Here is a 19,189-nt window from a genome sequence, read left to right on the forward strand (position 1 = left end):
CACTTACAAGTAAACAGTTGGAAAGTTATGTAGAGCAAAATTTCCTTCCCAAAATTGATAAAGGAGGTATATTGAGTTAAACAGTGTCCCCCAAATTCGTGTCCAAACAGAAACCGTGAATTTGACCTTACTTGGAAATAGGGTATTTGCAGATGTAAGCAAGTTAAAACAAGGCCGCATTGGATTAAAGTGGACCCTAATCCAGTGACTGCTGTCCTTATAAGAAGAGAGAAACTGGGACAGAGACACAGACACACAGAGAGAAGAACACCATGTGAAGACCGAGGCAGCAATTGGAGTGATGCATCTACAAGCCAAGGAACAACCAAGGATTTCCAGCGACCACCACAAGAAGGAAGAGGGAAGGAAGGGTGCTTTCTTAGAGTCTTCAGAAGTATCATGGCCTTGTAGACACCTTGGTTTCAGACTTGTAGGCTCCAGAACTGCAAGAGAATAGATTTCTGTTGTTTTAAGCCAACCAGTTTATGGTCATTTGTATGGCAGCCCTAGGAAACTAATACAGGAAGAATATGGAAAAGAGGAACACTTGAGAAAATTTGTATTTCAAAACACTTGGCTTAACTTTAACACTCTCCTCTAGGCCCTATTTAGGAATCTAAGTTGGATGAGTGAACACGAGCTGACTCTTCTCTGATGGAAATTTGGACGATTGTTGCGCATTCATTCAAACTAAGAAGTAAAAAGAAAAAGATAAAAAGGGAGAGAAAATGCATTTATTTCATTCTACTACAGTGATAATTATTGTAACTTTTTATTTTGTGACTCCATTAGTCCTACCTCTGTCTTGGTAGGGAAGAACTAATCCTTATAACTGTTATTTAGACATTTTCACAAATGCTAAGGAACAGCTCAGTTGACACTCAGAACTGTATGATGAGCTAAGCTTCATATGGAATTGCTTATGTCTTCTAAGGCTGTAGGTGCGGTCAACAGCATTTTAAATTTGATTTTGTTGGTTATATGCCTTAATTTCACCACATCATCTGCTAAATGGGGATAATAATAGCCTCTGACTCCTAGTGGTGTCGTGAGGATTAAACGAGTTCATATTTACAAAGAACATAGAAGTTTCCTGACACATAACAGTAAGTATTAATCATTGCACTCATCTCTCTCTCTCTCTTTTAATTATTGGAATTTTACTTCTCACTAAACTGTGAGCTCCTCTAGGATAGGAAGTATGTCTGTCTCATTTCCTATCCCCAGAATCTAGTGTGTGTCTGGCACTTAGCCCTCAGCAAGCATCTGTTGCTTAAAGGACATTGTCCAGCATGCAGTTTGAAATTCCATCTCTCAGCCTTGGAAAAGGGAAGTGGATGGAAAATAGGTATGTGTCCCACACATAGACATTAAGCCTGACAATAGGCAAGACTGCCGAGGAAGAGAGCATGTGGGTAAAAAAGACAGAACACTTGTTTAAAAATTGATGGTGGGTGATGAAAGGAGACATTAAAAGGAGCTCTGAAAGGATGCACTTTCAAGGAAGCCATGAAAAGATTTCAAGGTAATTGAAGTGAGTCTAGAGGAAAGGCTCTCTCAAAGGTGGAGTATGAAAAATCTGTGGTTAGCAAGCAGCTGACTGAGGTTAATTTTTTAAGAAGTCTCAGAGGAAGGAAATGACAGTCATTGTGTAATACTTTTCTAAAACTTGGCAGGCTTTCAAATGTGGGTCCCTATCTGCCTTGCCAGGAAAGTCGAGAGTGACAGGGAGCAGGGAAAAGGAAGGGTCTGGGTCTCTCCAAAATGCTGCTTCTGGACAAAATGGTAACCAAGTCAAGTTATATCTTCACTCAAAATACGAGATAGAAAATTCAAATAAAACGCCCATTTTTGTCCTTCATTATTTTGCTTAAGCTCGTAAAGCAGAATTGATGATGTTTTTGCCAGGTAAACAAATGATCAGCATCAGGTTTTTATTTGAAATATCTCCCTCATCACACTTGAATCTCCACAGAGTTCCACCATCCACCGGGACTGAATAACCGGTTTCCCGAGTTCTTCCTGATGCGGTTCTGGTCATTATAGACGACCTGGGATACAAATTCCTCATTAAAAGGAGGGCAAGAAAAGGGAATCAATATCAATATTTGAGAAAGACGTTTTTTAAAGTAATAGGTAGGCATCACTTTTGCGTTTTAAAAAATTGTTTTTCTTTTGACAAATTTGAGGAATTGAAATCTCCTAAGTGATCAAATAGGCCCACAGAAATCTACCAAACAAGGAAAAATTTATTTTCTCAACATATGGTCTTATGAGTTTTTTTTTCCTGTTAATTGGAGAAAAATAGACCCTGAGCAGTTGCTGGAAAGAATGAATCACGTTTTAAAGAGGTGTTTTCTATACTTAAGTGAAGGAGACCCTGTTTAAGGTTCTGCCTTAAATAAGTCACTCCCTAGTCTCAAATGTTCTCATCTATAAAATAAGGAAAAAGTGTGTGTAGAGGAGACTCAACTGGACGTGCTTTCAAGCTCCCCATCCAGCTCTCAAGTCATTGCAGAATGATGTCTCCCTCTCTTTCATGCTACTTCCCTCGAGAAGAAAAGCTGTGAATTAATTCTTTGGATATGAAAATACCTGGGTACTGGAAAGAGTCCATGGAAAAATGGAATTAAAAGATAATGCGAATCTTTCCATTAGCTTTATTAGGACCCCTGGCAAAGGGAGAAGGCAACTTTACTCAAACGACAATGGTTAGGGCAAAAGGAGTCTAAAAAGGGCTCAGGACCCCCAGGCCTCGAGCACCTGCACCGCCACCCCCGCCACCCCCGCCACCTTACCCCCTCCCGCTTACCCCCGCCCGGCAGCCACTGCAGAGGGACCAAGATGGCGTCAGCACGCCGGGTCTCGCCCGACCCCGCCACTCCGCACTGCGGCAGTCCCAGCGAGGCCGCACCCCATTGGTCGGCTGTGATGAGGTCATCGGAGGGCGGGCCGCCGCCGGCGCGGGGGCGGGGTCTTGTGGACGCACGCACGTCGGGGAGCTGGTGCCCGGAGCCGCGGAGGCTGCGGTCTTGGCCGCGGCGGCTGCTGGTGGGCACGGGGCCGCCGACGAGAGGTGAGCGGGGGCTGTGGGCACAGCGGCCCGCGCGGTTCGCAGGGAAGCCTTCCAGTAGCCCCCTCGCTTGCGAAGGAATTAGCAGGGATCTCAGGTCTCCGAGGAAAAATGGGGCTCACCCCCATGTTGGGCACCCCACAGTGTGGCAGAGAAACCGGAGGCTCGCTGTTCGTAGGAGGCCTAGAATTCCTTCCCTCATTTGAGGGGTAGGCGGAAGAACTGGAAGTTATTTGGGAGGCAGAAGAATTATGGGGTCTCTTAAAGGGTCTCTTATTTGGGGGACTTCCCCCCTTCTCCCCCACCCGCGGAGGTAGGTGTGCCTGGGTCCAGAGAATTCCTGCTGTCTCGCGGGCGGGCAGGAAATGAAGCAGGTGATACCTTGTTAGGAGGCGACGACTGGATGACAGTGGGGAGGTGCTTCGAGGCAGGACGCCGGGGGCGCTGTATTTATTTGGACGCGTCTTTTGTAGAATTGCTCTTTCTTCATATTTTGCTTTGTGACCCCCAGATTCGCTTTGGCCCAGTTAATTTTCTGTTTGGCTCCATAGGGATAGAGATTTCTAGGGAAACCTGTAATCATTAAAGAACAGGAGGAGGAAGGTAACTCATTGGAGGCCGTCATCGTTGGCAGACCCTGAACTATGCTGATTAGGCATAATTTTGTATGTTTCGAGGTTGTGGAAATTATCCTTGGTGAAGGGCGGTGCTGGTAACAGCTGACTTGGATGATTCAGGTATTCACAATCTTACAGTCAGCCTACGTAAGCTCTTTGAGAAATCCTTACACCGGAGCGTGTTTCGCTGCCTTGAACATGAAATGCACAAAGGTTTTGTTCAGATTTCTCAAAATGTCTTCCAGTCTTCCAGAAGAGTAAGTCTTCCTTTGGTGTCAGTGTCACCTATCTATACTGCATATGGATGCCCGTATGACACTAAAAATACTGTACGTTTTGCTGAGTTTAGATACTGTACATTCTGTGCCTTACATTAGCTGATTGAGAGTAAATAATTGGAGTTTCAGGACCACTGATAGCGCCAATTGTCTTTCAAACGCTGCGACGTTAAGACAGCCCTGAAATGAAACCTTCATTGGCTCATGCATGAAAAGATTTGACCAGATGAAAGAATGTGATTAGTCTTGAAGGTAGGGATGAGAAACAGAAAGCTGCAGAGCTTTTATTTTCCGTGGCTTCCTAAAACTGCTTTGTCAGCACCGATGTGTTCCTGTCATGCTTGATTTGAAAGTGAGCTTCATATGCAAGCTGGTTCCTTTTTTTAGCAAATGGTTATTTGTTTGTATTCTTTCGGGGGGATATGGTGTTTTCCGAGGAGTTTGGAAGGTTAAACCCTTTAGCCATAGCTTTAGGGTAGTGCTGGGACTTTGGATGTTAGAAATGAGCATTGACAAGAGAGAGGAGAAAACTAGTCATAATGTAGACATCTTTTATGAAAGGGTAATTAAGGTCTGTTCCATTCGTTTTTTGCACAAGCAAAAAAATTGTTGGGCTTTGTGAACATCACTGCCAAATAGTATTACGTCCAGGGTACTTAGAGAGCTGTTTGGGGTTCCCAGTTCCTGTCTTTAATCTGGACACATTCTTAAGTATTGAGTTGTCCAAAATATTATCATTCGATTCTGATGTTGACTGCAAAGGAAGTGACTTTTCGTCTGGTCCTCTGCTGGACAGGATTCAGGCACTGCCTTTCCAGTTTCTCCTTTCCATCTTTCTAGGCAGGATGTCAAAATAATTGTTAAAGACCTGTCAGCATGGGGTGGAAGAAATGAAAATGCAAAATTAAAGAGTCTTATTGGGGTGTTGTTTGCTCTTATTTCTTTTTGTAATTTTCTCTTTTGCTTCAGGTTGGAGAGAAATCCAGGTACTCAGTTAACTGGTACTTTCTACCACCATGGGGGAGCTTTTCCGGAGTGAGGAGATGACACTGGCCCAGCTTTTTTTACAGTCAGAAGCTGCTTATTGTTGCGTCAGTGAACTAGGAGAACTCGGAAAGGTTCAGTTTCGTGATGTAAGTAGTTGTGGGGCTGCTTTTTGATTACCACTAAACTGTTTTTCTTGTCATGGCCAATTGCCTTATGATGAATTTTTGTTTTATTTTTTATTTGCAAAAATAACATTATAGCACTGGCTTACTATTAGTAGAGTGTATACTTTGAGTTGCCTTTCTAGAGGTGGAATGCATTGTGCTAATCCTTCCATGCTTTTGCTAGCTCTCTCTCTGGGAACCATCCTAAGCATTCCCAGGTAATTGTTTGGGAGGCAGGGAGAGGATAGCAGACTTACCTGTTCAAGGCTTTCACTTTGCATTAGGGCTCCTTAACACCTATAGCAGATAATTTTTTTTTTTAATTGTAGTTCTTCCGTACAATATGACATTTTCAAAATCTCTGACATCTAGCTACATATGTATAGTAGACCTGTGTAAGTAAGGATATTCTGAAAATCCATTATTTTGGAGCATTATGCTTGGCATTTGGAGAAGATATCAAAAGAAAATGAACAGTCTAAGACTGAAAAAGTATGCCATATAGGGCTTATAATCTGCTGAAAGAAGGGGGCAGGTAACAATCCATTGGTCCCCAACTCAGATCCTTCTGTTATGCAGTCTCAAAGCTCCGTATGCCTTTCATAGCACTCATTGTGGTGGTAATTTTACATTCATCAGTGTGAGGAGTTGGTTAAAGTCTCTCTCCTCTGCTATGATCTAAGCACCATGAAGACAGAGACATTCTCTGTTTGGGCTCATTAGTGTATCCTTAGTGCCCACATACAAGGTACTGATTGAACAGTATTTGTTGGAATAAATGGTTGAGTGAAAGATGAGTGATCAGAAAGGGGTGGGGTTAATCAATATGGGCTTCCTGGAATTGGCAGGCTTTCAGGAAGTTCTCAGTCTGAGCTGAAATTGCACAAATGTAATCTAGTGACGTGGCCTTATTCCTCATTCTCTTTGAAACATTTTATACTGTCTCTCTTCAAATGGTCTCCTCCCTAGCTAATACTTTTTTTTAAAAAACCTTTTTGAGGACTCTTGTTTCTTCCACTAGCTTCTCTTCGATCTTCCCTTCCCCTGCCCTAGGCATCAGTGTTCCCTAAGCTGTCTTCTCTGCTCTCTCTGGGTAAGCATCTCCATACCCACATCTTCCTTTATCACCTGTTTTGGTGTTTTCATGTAGTCTCAAATCTTCCATCTTTATTCAGTGTGTCTCAAAGTCTGTAACTCTGGCCCTGATCTCCCAAACACCATCTCTTCATTTTCAAATCTCTGAGGTTGTCACCTGGCAGTTCTCTCTGCTTCTTCAAGCTCAGTATGTCAAAGTCCAGACACCTTACTGTTTCACAAACTACTTCTTCATCATGACTTCCTAAACATGAGCTAATGCTTTGAAATTCTTCTTGTTTTCTAGGCTTGAAACCTAAGTCAAACCTGTCTCCCTTAATTTACAATTCTTCATCTGGTCTATAGTGTCTCCCTTCTTAACATCTGTTGTTTCTATCTAGCCTTCTTTTCCTTTACTTATGCTGTATTTCACTCATACAGAAAAAATGTAGGGAATAGGATAATGAACACCTATGTTTCTACTGTCTACTTAAGAGATAAACATTCCACATATAATTGAGACCTCCTGCATATCCTTCCTCCATGCCATTTATTTCCCTTCCTCCCCAGAGGTAAGTAATCTGTATGGTGATTTTTTTTTGTCTTTTTTTTTTTTCCGTGTCCGGCAACGGATCGCAACCCTCAGTGTTGTACCGGACCGGGGACCGGCAACGGGATCGCAACCCTCGGTGTTGCTCCCGCGCCTCGCTCAGCCAGTGAGCGGGAACCGGTCTGTATGTGGGATCCGAACCCTCGGGTGGGAGCGCCGCCGCGCTTCCCAAGCGGCGCACTATCCAGTGCGCCACCGGGCCGGCCCTGTATGGTGATTTTTCCTTTTATCATTCCCATATGTTTTTATTTTTTATTTTTGCTAAGTATATATGTATCACTAAATAATAATATAGAGTATAATTTTGTATGTTATAAAGTTATATACATGCTATCATATTGTATGTATCCTTCAGCGAGTGCTTTTTTAATTCAACGTTGTTTCTGAGATTGATCATGTTGATACAGGTGGCTCTAGTCTATTCCTCTAAATTGCCATATAGTTATTATAAGCATATATATACAGTTTATCTGTCTGTTTTTTCTCCTCAGTAATATTTAGATTGATTCCAATTCTCAGTATTGTAATGCAGATTCATATATAAATTAAAGAAATTTAACATTGATACTCTAGGACAGTGGTTCTCAAACTTTTTGGTCTCAGGATCTCTTTACAATTGTTAAAGACCCCAAAGAGCTTTTGCTTATGTGAGTTATGGCTATCAGTATTTACTGTATTGGATATTTAAACTAAGAAATATTTAAAATATTTATTAAATCATTTAAAAATTATGACAGTAAACCAACTACACATTGTTATAAATAACATTTTAATGAAAAATAACTATATTTAAAAAAAATAATGAGAAGAGTGGTGTTGTTTTTAGGTTTTTGAAAATCTCTGTAATGTCTGAATTAATAGAAGACAGCAGGGTTCTCACATCTGCTTCTGCATATCAGGCATTTGAGCCTCTGGAAAACTTCACTGAAAGTTCATGAGAGAATGAGAATGAAAAAGGCAAATGATGTCTTCATGTTATTATGAAGATAGTCTTGAACGCATGGACCTCTACTTCTCTAGGGATTATTGCTAAGAGGGGGCATTGCTGATTATTGTGTGCAACTTTGTTAGATGTTGTCACAGTGTACTTCACAATGAATGTACCTACCTGTTCATGCTGTTGTCATGGTTGAGTTTCAGTCATTCCACAATCATGTCAACACCTCTATGCTCAGACCTAAAGAAATTTGCCAATCTGGTGGGTATCTTATTGTTTTTTTAATTTGCATATTCTCCATTAGTACAGTTGGTATCTTTTTATCTGTTTATTGGATTTATGAGTTTCTTCTTCCAGGAAGTATCTGTCTGTATCATTTGCCTATTTTTCTGTTGTGTTGCTTGTCTTTCGCTTATTGATTTGTGGGATTTGTAAAAGTTCTTCATGTATTCTGAATGCTAATCTTTTTGTAATCCCTTACTGATAACTTCTTCCAGGCTGTAGTTTGTCTTTTCACTTTGTTTATGATACATTTTGTCCTACATAATTTTTTTCTTTCTTTTTGCTTATCAGTATTTTTTTCCTAAATTTTTATTTTGAAAAATTTCAAGCCTGAGTACCCTTATGTAGATTCACCAATTGTTAACCTTTTGCCACATGTGATATAATCTTTTTTTACTGCACTATTAGAGAGTAAGCTGTGGCCATTGTGACTTTTTCTCCCTAAATATTTCATACTTTAGCATGGACCACCTAAGAACAGACTTTTTTTTCATAGCCACAATTCAATGATCACATTAAAGAAATTTAACAATGATACAGTTATGTAATAAACAGTCATATTTAGATTTCCCCAGTTCTTCCAATAATGCACTTTAAAACTGGGTTTGGGGGTTTTTTTGATGTTGTTTTTTTGACTTGTGTCAGTGAGTTAAGGGAGAAGTGAGAAACACAGGGTGGAATTCTCAGTAGAGAACTTCTGAAAGGGGTGGTGAGGAGTAGCCAAAGAGAAATTTAGTCCACTTCTCATGTTCCGCAGAAGTGTAGCTTGTTTGGTCTTTTACATAATTGATATTTGTCACTTCTCACAGAGTGATGGAGACGCAAAGGATTACTCAAACCCCATTTCTCTGGAGCAGTGAGGGGCCCAGAAGGGGTTAATCCCAGGCAATTCCTTCAAGAGATCAGGATTCCTAGGAAATAACCCAGAAAAGGAACACAGGTGGTTACAAAAAGAACAATGAGATAATCGTCAAGGCAACACTTAGTTCCCCAAGAAACTTAAAGAAACAACTGAAGACAAGATGTGGAACATCCCGCAACCATCAACCTTGAAGCCTTTAGCTCACATACTTTCCCATCATTAGGTTTAGCTGCACCAAGGACGACTGCCCTTAGAGCAAGCATTTTTTTTTTTTTTTGTCTTTTTCCGTGTCCGGCAACGGATTGCAACCCTCAGTGTCGCCCCCGTACCGGACCGGGACCGGCAACGGGATCGCAACCCTCGGTGCTGCCCCCGCGCCTCGCTCAGCCAGTGAGCGGGAACCGGTCTGTATGTGGGATCCGAACCCTCGGCAGGAGCGCCTCCGCGCTTACCAAGCGGCGCACTAGCGCAGTGCGCCACTGGGCCGGCCCAGAGCAAGCATTTTTTCTGTGTTACAATTTTTTTTTTTGTCTACAACATAGACTTTAGTCCTGGGAAAGTTTTCTGTTTTTCCCAAGCTTAGCATTACTATGTGCAATTCTAAAAGGTTAGGCTGTACCTTAAACTAAAGGGCTTTGGCCTTCCTAAAACTACATTTGCTTTATTAATTTCAGTATCCTCCACAGATATTGTTGAGCAGTCCAAGTCATTTGTTTTGTGGAAGGTTCCTCAATTTGCAATTGTCTAATTGTTTCCTGGGAAGGTCCTTTAATTTGGAATTATCTGTTTCCTCATGATTTGATTTAGGTTAAACATTTTTAGCAAGAAAACTACATACAGGATATTGTGTCCTCAATATATAACACCAGAAAGCACAGGATGTCATTTGTTCTATTATTGTTGTTGGAGATAAATATGATCACTTGATTTAGCTGTTGTTTGCTAGATTTCTCTATTGTAAAGGTATCTTCTCCCCTTGGTTATTAATAGGTAATATGGGGTGATACTTTGAGACTGTGAATATCCTGTTCCCTGATAGCTTTTTACCTCATAGTTTTTGTATCTTGTGATGGAATCATTCTTGTACCAATTATTACAGTGGTGCTTACAAAACTGATGATTTTCTAATTCTACTTCTTCTACATTAGTTAGTTACCATTCTTTAATAAGTAGCTTTTCCCTCCTCCACCCTATTTTTTTCCTGAGAATAGCTGGGAACTCTTGGATTTTTTTTGTTCTTTATTAAGTGTGTCATAATCCTTTACTGTCACTTTTCTTTTTGATGATCAAATTGTTCCAAATTTGGCCCATGGGCATAGATAAGTTTTAAGTTTTAATAGTGAAATGTATTCATCTTTTCCTTTATATATTTAGTCTTAGCCAAAAGGCTGAGAAGCAATTCATCTTTGCTTTTCTTTTTAAACTTTTACTTGTTATTAGTGTATTCATTCTTACAAATCGTGATATTTCTTTATGCCCTTTGCCCGACCTGTCACTTCCCAAACCCCTCCCTCCCTTCCCCTCATCTCCAGCATCCTTAGGTTCGTTCTCTGCCTCTGAAAGTTCAACATACTGTGGTCTTTTCTTTCTTTCTTTTCTTCATTCCTTCTTCCCTCTTCCTCTCCCCCCCACCCCCCGTCTTTCCTTTTATGGCTTGTGCTTTTTGTGTACTAATTAAGAATTCCTTACCTATCCCAAAATTATAAATACATTTTTCTGTATTTTCGTGTAAAAATTTTTAAAAAGTATTTCTTACATTTAGGTTTTGATCTACCCAAGTTTTATTTTTGTATTGAGTGAAGTAGGATTCTACTTTATTTTTTTCCCATATGAATAACCAGTTGTCTCAAAACAGCTTTTTAAATAGTATTTTCTTATTTCATGATTTGTGATCTCATCTCTGTAAAATATTAAGTTTTTATGCATATGCGGATATGTTTCTGGGTTCTCTTCTAGTCCATCGGCCTATTTGCTTTTTTGTTTTGTTGGCAGCTGGAGCGTAAAAGGATCTGAACCCATGCCCTTGGTGTTATAAGGCTGGTCTGTACACAACTGAGCTAACTGGCCAGCCCTATTTGTTTATCCCTGTGCTTACAGAACAATAATTTAATTGCTATAATTTAATACGGAGGTTTGATTTCTTATAGAGTATTAGTTGCCCTACCTTATTTATCAAAATTGTCTTGGTTATTCTGACCTTTGTGCTCTTCCATATTAATTTTAGAATTTAGACTCAGCTTCCTTAATTCCATGAAATTCCCTGTCGATCATAAGACTCTTGCACATCTTTATTTAGACTTATTCTGAGTTAATTTATTTTTTGTTGCTGCTGTGGAATCATTTTGAAATTTAACTTTTTTGTTGAAGCTGATATGAAAGAATACAGTTGATTTTTTTTTTTTTTTAGCAGCTGGCAGGTATAGGGATCAAAACCTGTACCTTGGTGTTATCAGTACCCTGCTTTATCAAACTGAGCTAACTAGCTAGACCATACAGTTGATTTTTATATTGTTCTTATATCCAGCAACCTCAATTTATTTTTTATTTATTTATTTTTTTGGCAGCTGTACTGTACAGGGATAAAAACCTCTTGACCTTTGTGTTATAACACCATGCTCTAACCAACCGAGCCAACCAGCCAGACAGAATTATCTTTTTTATAGAATTCTAATAGTTTGTCTATAGAGGTCTTTGATTTTCTGTATCATCAATTTATTATCTCCAATCTTGTTTCTTCTTTTAAGTCTTTATCTTTTTCTTTTACTTATTTCATTTTATGCTTTAGGACCTTGAATAACATGTTGAAGAGTAACAACAAGCCAATATCAGTTAGGATTGTGTTTGGCTGTATGTAACAGAAAATCCCAATGATAGGAGTTTACTTTTCTCATGTAACATGAAGCCCAACTTCACACTGTCATCAGTGTCCTATGGTCATTCTGTATTTCTGCTCAGCCATTTGGAGCTTTTGTCCTTATAGATGACCACTGCAGCTCTTGGCATTTCATATATATTCTAGGCAGAAAGAAAGGAGTGCAAGGAGGAAGAGATCTGTATCAGGAAGGAAAAACATTCCCAGAAATTCCCAGCAGACTTTTGCTAATTTATCATTGGCTGGAATTATGGCATACTCTAGCTGCAAGAGAGTCTGAGAAATGTGGTTTTTCAGCTGAGCAGTTGCTGCCCTGAACAATATACGGATTTTTGTGAATAAGGAAGTAGAGCAAAATGCTATATATCTGTCACATGGCATTCTTGTCTTATTCCACACTTTAAAGGGAATATTTTTAATGTTGTACAATTTATTTATTTATTTATTTTATTTTTTTTTTTTTTAAAAGATGACCGGTAAGGGGATCTTAACCCTCGACTTGGTGTTGTCAGCACCACGCTCAGCCAGTGAGCGAACCGGCCATCCCTATATGGGATCCGAACCCGTGGCCTTGGTGTTATCAGCACTGCACTCTACCAAGTGAGCCACAGGCCGGCCCCAATGTTGTACAATTTAAATAAGATGTTTACTCTTAAGTTTTTGGAAAATTCTGCTTGTTAGACTTCACAGTTCCTTTCAATTTCCTATTTTCTAAAATTATTGTCACAGGTGCTAGTAACACCAAAGTCAAGGGTTCAGATCTCCTTACCTACCAACCACCAAAAAACAAAACAAAAACTAAAGTTATTGTCACAAATGGATATGGAATTTTATTGGATGCTTTTTCTTCATCTGTTGAGGGTATCATGTTTTTTCTCCTTTAATATGTTAATTTGGGGAATTACATGTCTAGTTTTTTCCCTGCTAATCTTTTTTTCTAACAGCTTTACTGAGATATAATTCATGTACCATACAATTCACCCATTTAAAATGTACAATTCAGTGTTTTCTGTGGGTTGTCTCTTCACTTTGTTAATTGTTTCCTTTGCTGTGCAGAAGTTTTTTAGTTCGATGCAATCCCATTTGTCTGTATTTGCTTTTGTTGCCTGTGCTTTTGTGGTCGTATGCAAAAAATTATCACCCAGGTTAAAAAAAAAAAATTATAGCCATTGTAATGGGTGTGAAGTAGTATCTCATTGGGGTTTTAATTTGCATTTCACTCATGAATAATGATGTTGAGCATTTGCCATTTGTATAGAGTTTTTAAAATGTTAACCATCTTTGCAAGCTGGGATAAACTCAACTTGGCCATGAGGTATATTTTAAAAGAATTTTAGAAATCAATTTCTGGACCGGCCCGTGGCTCACTCGGTAGAGTGTGGTGCTGATAACACCAAGGCCACGGGTTCAGATCCCATATAGGGATGGCCGGTTAGCTCACTTGGGAGAGCATGGTGCTGACAACACCAAGTCAAGGGTTAAGATCCCCTTACCGGTCATCTTTAAAAAAAAAAAAGAAAAATCAATTTCCTAGTGCTTTATTAGGATTTTTTTCTTTGTATTCGTGAGATTGGCCTGTAATTGTCCTTTCTCAAACTATTCTTGGTCCTATTTTAGTATCAAGGTGTGTTGGCCAATCCACTTATGAGTTGTAGAATGTTCCTTCATTTTCTCCTCTTTGGAATAATTTTTGAAGATTTGGGCTTATCTCCTTTTTGAATGATTGGTAAAACTCATCTTTACACCTTTTTGGCCTGGTGTTTTTAGATGGGAATATTTTAATTGTTGAAATTAAAATATTAATCCTGTTAATATTAATTCTGGTTTTTTTTTTTTTTTTTTTTTTTTTTTTTTTTTTTTTTTTCCGTGTCCGGCAACGGATCGCAACCCTCAGTGTTGCCCCCGCACCGGACCGGGGACCGGCCACGGGATCGCAACCCTCGGTGTTGCTCCCGCACCTCGCTCAGTCAGCGAGCGGGAACCGGTCTGTATGTGGGATCCGAACCCTCGGGCGGGAGCGCCGCCTTGCTTCCCAAGCGGCGCACTGTAGCAGTGCGCCACCGGGCCGGCCCTAATTCTGTTTTTTTAAAGTTAATTTTTAGTAAGATTTTTTTGGTAGAAAGTAATCCATTTAATCTAAACTTTCTAATTTACTGGCATAAAGTTGATTTCTATATTATCTTATTTTTTAAAACTATTTTATCTGTACTTGTCTTTTTCATTCTTAGCATTATTTATTTATGCATTCTCTCAGTCTTGTAAAAATTTTGTCTATTTTTTCTTTAAATAACCAGTTTTTGATTAGGAGGATCCTCTCTGGGACTTTGTCTTGTTCTGAGACTTTCAGTCATTTCTGCCCTTTGTTATTTTCCTCTTTTTTTCAGCTTCTCAAATTGGACACTTAGCACATTAATTTTTATCTTTCTCTATTAAATGCATTCAAGGCTATAAATTTCCCTTCACATACCACTTTAGCTGCATCTTACAAAGTTTGATCTTTAGTAAATTCATTATTCCATTCTAAATATTTTGAAATTTTCATTATGATTTCTTTTTTGAGCCATGGATTATTTTATTTAGAACTGTTTTGGAATTTCCAAATATGTTGTCTAAGTTATATGTATATTTTTTCTTTTTTGTCTTTTTTTGTTTGTTTTGTTTCTTTTTTTAAGTTATATTTTTGATATAGATTTCTAAATTAATTGCATTGTAATCAGAGAACATGGTTACCCAATTCTTTACTAATGGAGTCTTTCTGTATGACTTATTTTGTGGTCAATTTTTATAAGTGAGTTCTTGAAGAAAGAGCTATTGAATGCAGGGATAAATATACATAGATATGATTTTAATCTTGTGTGTTTGCCTGTATGTATGTGTAGATGTATATACACACATACATATACATATGGACAGACACACATGCATACATGATTTTCTATCCTTATTAATATTTGGTTGACTTGATCTATCAATAATGAAGCAAGTATGTTAAAATTTCCACTAAATAGATTTTTTCCACTGCATAAAGAAATGTTTCTTTTTCCCTGTAGTTCTGTTAATTTTTGTTTGAACTATTTTGATCCTCTATTAATAGGGATATATAAGTTTAGAATTGTTACATCCTGCTGGAAATTGTTCTTATCATCATTATTAATGATTCTCTTAATCTATAACAATTTTTTTGTCTTAGATTCCCTCTGTAATAATACCAATAATTTCCTTACTAGTTTTTCTGTCATCACTGTTTCTTACAGTTTATTCTTTACACACATTATTATTCTTCAAAACAGTAAGTCTTTAACAAGTGTAAAAATAAGTCAGGTCACTTGATTCCCTATTGCCCATAGGGCAGTCTTCTACTGTTTCCTGTTTCTCACATACCCCCTCTTTTTGGCTATAGTAAGTTTCTCCCCTTCTCTGAGTACATATTGTGTTTGTCTTTGAGTCTTTGTTGTGGTCTTTCTGCTTCCATTCTGTCTATCTGTGCTCAGTGAACTCTGCCTCTTCCTCCCTACTCCCAGCTCAGGTGTTACCTTTGTAAAATTTTTCCTTACTCCCCCTCCCCCATAGAATTAGTCATTCCTCCATGTGTGTCATTTCTTTTTTATCATACTTCCTTTTTGTATAGTAGAAGTAAAATTTATATTCAGTGAAATGTACACATTTTAAGAGTACAGTTTGATAAATTTATACACCACTGTAAACAGCATCTCAATCAGAATATAAAACATTTTCATCAGTCCGGAAAATTATCTTGTGTCCACTGCTGGTCAGTCCCCATGCCCCATAGGTAACCTCTGTTTTGATTTCTATTATCATAGCTTAGTTTTGCCTGTTGTTGAACTATATGTAAATGGTCCCATACATTACAAACTCTTATGTCTGACTTCTCTTCCTTCACTCAACCATATCTGTATTCTTGAGTGTATCTGTGGTGCATTCTTTTTTATTGCTGAGCAGTCAGTCCATTGTATGAATACACCACAATGTCTTTATCCATCCTCCTGTTGATGGATATTTGGATTATTACCTGTTTCGGGCTATTATGAATAAAGCTGCTGTAAACATTATTTTAAAAGTCTTTGTGGACATGTTTTTCTTTTTATTTTATTTTTTTATTTTTTATTTACCTTCAAGTATGGCCCCTGACTGCTAGATTTTGTGTCATTCCCCCAGGTTAAAAGATCTGGTTTGGAGCCTCCAATTGACCAAGGTCATGTGTCTGGGCTCCAGCTGCTAAAGATGCCCTCTGATTTCCTTCAGCTCCCCACAAAAGGCAATTAATCACTATATTTTCTTTTCTCCAGTTACGTCACTTCTTTAACTTCCCGTTTTCATAAAATGCTGCCATCATTCTATCACTGGTAGCTGAACCTGGGTAACCTCTTTTCCTCCTTTCTCTTCCTCAGCTTCTGAGGCAATCAGTTACCCAGTTCTATGAGGATTTCATTAGTTGTTCATTCATTTGATGTTTTCCTTCACACCACTTTTTTTTCTTTTGTCTTTTTCCGTGTCCGGCAACGGATCGCAACCCTCAGTGTTGCCCCCGCACTGGACCGGGGACCGGCAACGGGATCGCAACCCTCGGTGTTGCTCCCACGCCTCGCTCAGCCAGTGAGGGGGAACCGGTCCGTATGTGGGATCCGAACCCTCGGGCGGTGGGCGGCCCGCGCCGCCGCGCTTCCCAAGCGGCGCACCATCCAGTGCGCCACTGGGCCGGCCCGTTTTTATTTTTCTTAAGTAAATATTGAGTAATGGAATGCTCAGTCATAGGGTAGATAGGTGTACATTTAACTTTATAAGAAACTGCCAATGGTTTTCCATATCTTTTCCTTACTTTTTAATAGTATTTGCCACAGCAAATTGTAATTATTGGTCTGTGTCTATCTCTTCCATGGAGCTGAAGACTAGGACATAGCCAATGGTTTTCTCAGTCCTTAATAAAGCTTTTTGCCTTAAATTCTCTCTAATATTAATATATTGAGTCCTTGAAAGAACTGTTGGATGCAGGGATATGTGTATGTGTATATACACACACATAATGTATACATAAATATACACGTGTATGGTAAAGCTCATTTATCGTGATGTTCACATTTTCAAAGCTAGGGTGTAGTTTATTCTCTGTATTTGCCCCAGTGCCTACTACAGTATCTGGCCAGTATTTGGTGCTCCATATATGTTGAGTAACTATAGTTCTTTATTTGTGTATTTGTATTACTTTTATGGCATTTATCACGTGCTATCTTGTTAGTTGTGTTCATCTTTTTTCTCTATGAGAATGCAATCTTCTTAATGAGTACGGACTTGTTTTATTTTTATTTGTATATCCCAGAATGTCTGTCCCATTGCTTTAAAGATTACTTGTTCTATATGAATGAATAAACCAGCCTGTCACCCAGGAAGTGAAGACCCTGGGACAGAAGAACGGGGGAAATTTGCCTTCTGTCTCTTCTGCTGGGGAAGGAAGAGAGAAAGAAAACCAGAAAGAGCTTCTGTGATATCCATTTTCCAAATTTTAGGTAGTGGGAAGGAAGCTCACTGAGACTTTTGGCCTAGGAAAAACATTTCATACCACTGTGCTTTGCCTAATTTGCCTCCATGCCAGTAATGTGTTGCAGCAGCAAGGGAGTTTTTATCTTTAGTAGGTGTGACTGGCCACAAAGCAGTGTATATGAATCAGTAGACAGTTTTCATTAGTGTTGTATCATATGTTGATACAAAATTAGGTTTTCACTTTACAGGATGTGTTGCTTGGGAAACAGGAAATAGATGCAGTATTTGAATGTTTGGCATTGTGTTCTTATTTTTCAGTTAAATCCAGATGTGAATGTTTTCCAGAGGAAATTTGTGAATGAAGTTAGAAGATGTGAAGAAATGGATCGAAAGCTTCGTATGTACATTTTGGTCATATATGATGTTCCTATAATGAATCATTTGTCTTAAGATTAGGGACATTAATCCTCATAATAAAGGAAGAAAATACTGCAGAAGAAAAAAAAAGAGAGAAAAAAAGCTTGTGATCGTGATGTTAAGATGAATTTCTTGTATACAAATAGATTTTGTGGTGCTTGGGCTGGGAAGTGCTTCATGGAAACCTTGTTTGAAACAAAAGGCTGTAAGCTGAAGACACTGTGGTTATTTTTTTGTGGAATTTTTATAGCAGAACTACATTATAGAATTCTTAATGATAGGACCCAGAACACCATCGGTTTTAGATATTAGCAGAGTCACTTTTAATTTGAAATATTTATGAGGGAGGAAACTAACATTCATTAAAGTCCTGTTGAGAAACTTATGTTGAGTGAAATAAGCAAAGCACAGATGGACAAATACCACATGTCCTCACTCATAAGTGGGAGCTAAGAGAGAAAGGAGGAAGGAAAGAAAGACCACAGTGGTGCATTGGACTTGCAGAGGGAGAGAACATTCCTTGGAAACAAAGTGGAGTGGGGAGGAAGGGAAAGGGTGAGGAGGATTGGGGATAATAGGGTGGGGAACACGGGGTACAATTGCAATTTGTAGTAATGGGCATGCTGCCAGTATGGATCTGGCCTTCACATCTTGGGCATGATGGGTGACGATCAGCTTTGTATCTCATGAATATTAATCAGTTAAAAAAAAGAAGTCCCATTGAGAGCTAAGGTGCTCATATACCTTATTTCATTCATTCCCCACAACATTCCTTCAAGGTGTGTGTTACCTCATTTAATAATTGAAGAAACTGAAGATCAGAGGGGGTTAGCAGCTTGCCCAAGAACATACGCAGTCATGACAGAATCAGTATTTGAAGCCATGTTGTTCTGTTGGCTCCAAAACCCCTGATCTTGCCACTCTTTCGTGACCTTGCTAGCTCACAGTTAGCTCATAGGTGAATTTGGTCCCCACACTACAAAAATTCAGTAGCTGTCACCTTAAACACATTTCTCTTCTGGTGTTTTGGGTCCTTACTATACATTTTGCTATTTTATGTTCATTTTTAAAACTTAAAACTGGCTTGGTTGTTTTCAAACTTAATAAGCCCTTTTTGGTCTGGAGTTGTCTCACTAGTGTGTTATGTGTCAAATACGAGGATACTTCAAAAAGTTTGTGGAAAAATGGAATTAAAAGATAATACAGGCTGGCAATTGGCCGAGTGGGTAGAGTGCAGTGTTATAACACCAAGGTCAAGGGTTCCGATGCCCATTATTGGCCAGCTGGAAAAAAAAATACAAATCCTTCCATGAACACTTTTTGAAGACCCCTTGTATTCTTCTTCTGTAGCTCTGCTTTGCTGACACTATCTGTAACCAGACCATCACACTTTGGGGTAGCCGTTGCATAGGGTGGAGAGTTGAAGCAGATGAAGGCCAGTTTTAAGACCAGAAGAGGGAAAGAAGACTCTCTTTGGATTAGCTTTAGAGAATGTGAGGCAGGAGAAAGAGGGATGTGGA

General features: G+C 39.0%; 1 protein-coding gene across 1 annotated transcript in view; it reads left to right on the forward strand.

Moving 5' to 3' along the window:
• Positions 1 to 2,983: 2,983 nt before the first annotated feature.
• ATP6V0A1 (ATPase, H+ transporting, lysosomal V0 subunit a1) overlaps positions 2,984 to 19,189 on the forward strand; it is a 60,182-nt gene continuing 43,976 nt past the window's right edge. The window contains exons 1-3 of the mRNA XM_008571873.1: positions 2,984 to 3,076; positions 4,938 to 5,101; positions 17,571 to 17,649. Of these exons, the coding sequence (XP_008570095.1) occupies positions 4,985 to 5,101; positions 17,571 to 17,649 (196 nt within the window). The 5' untranslated portion in view covers positions 2,984 to 3,076; positions 4,938 to 4,984. The remainder of the gene's footprint in view (positions 3,077 to 4,937; positions 5,102 to 17,570; positions 17,650 to 19,189) is intronic.

This window comes from Galeopterus variegatus, unplaced genomic scaffold, assembly GCF_000696425.1.
Source record: "Galeopterus variegatus unplaced genomic scaffold, G_variegatus-3.0.2 Scaffold733, whole genome shotgun sequence".
Lineage (NCBI taxonomy): Eukaryota > Metazoa > Chordata > Mammalia > Dermoptera > Cynocephalidae > Galeopterus > Galeopterus variegatus.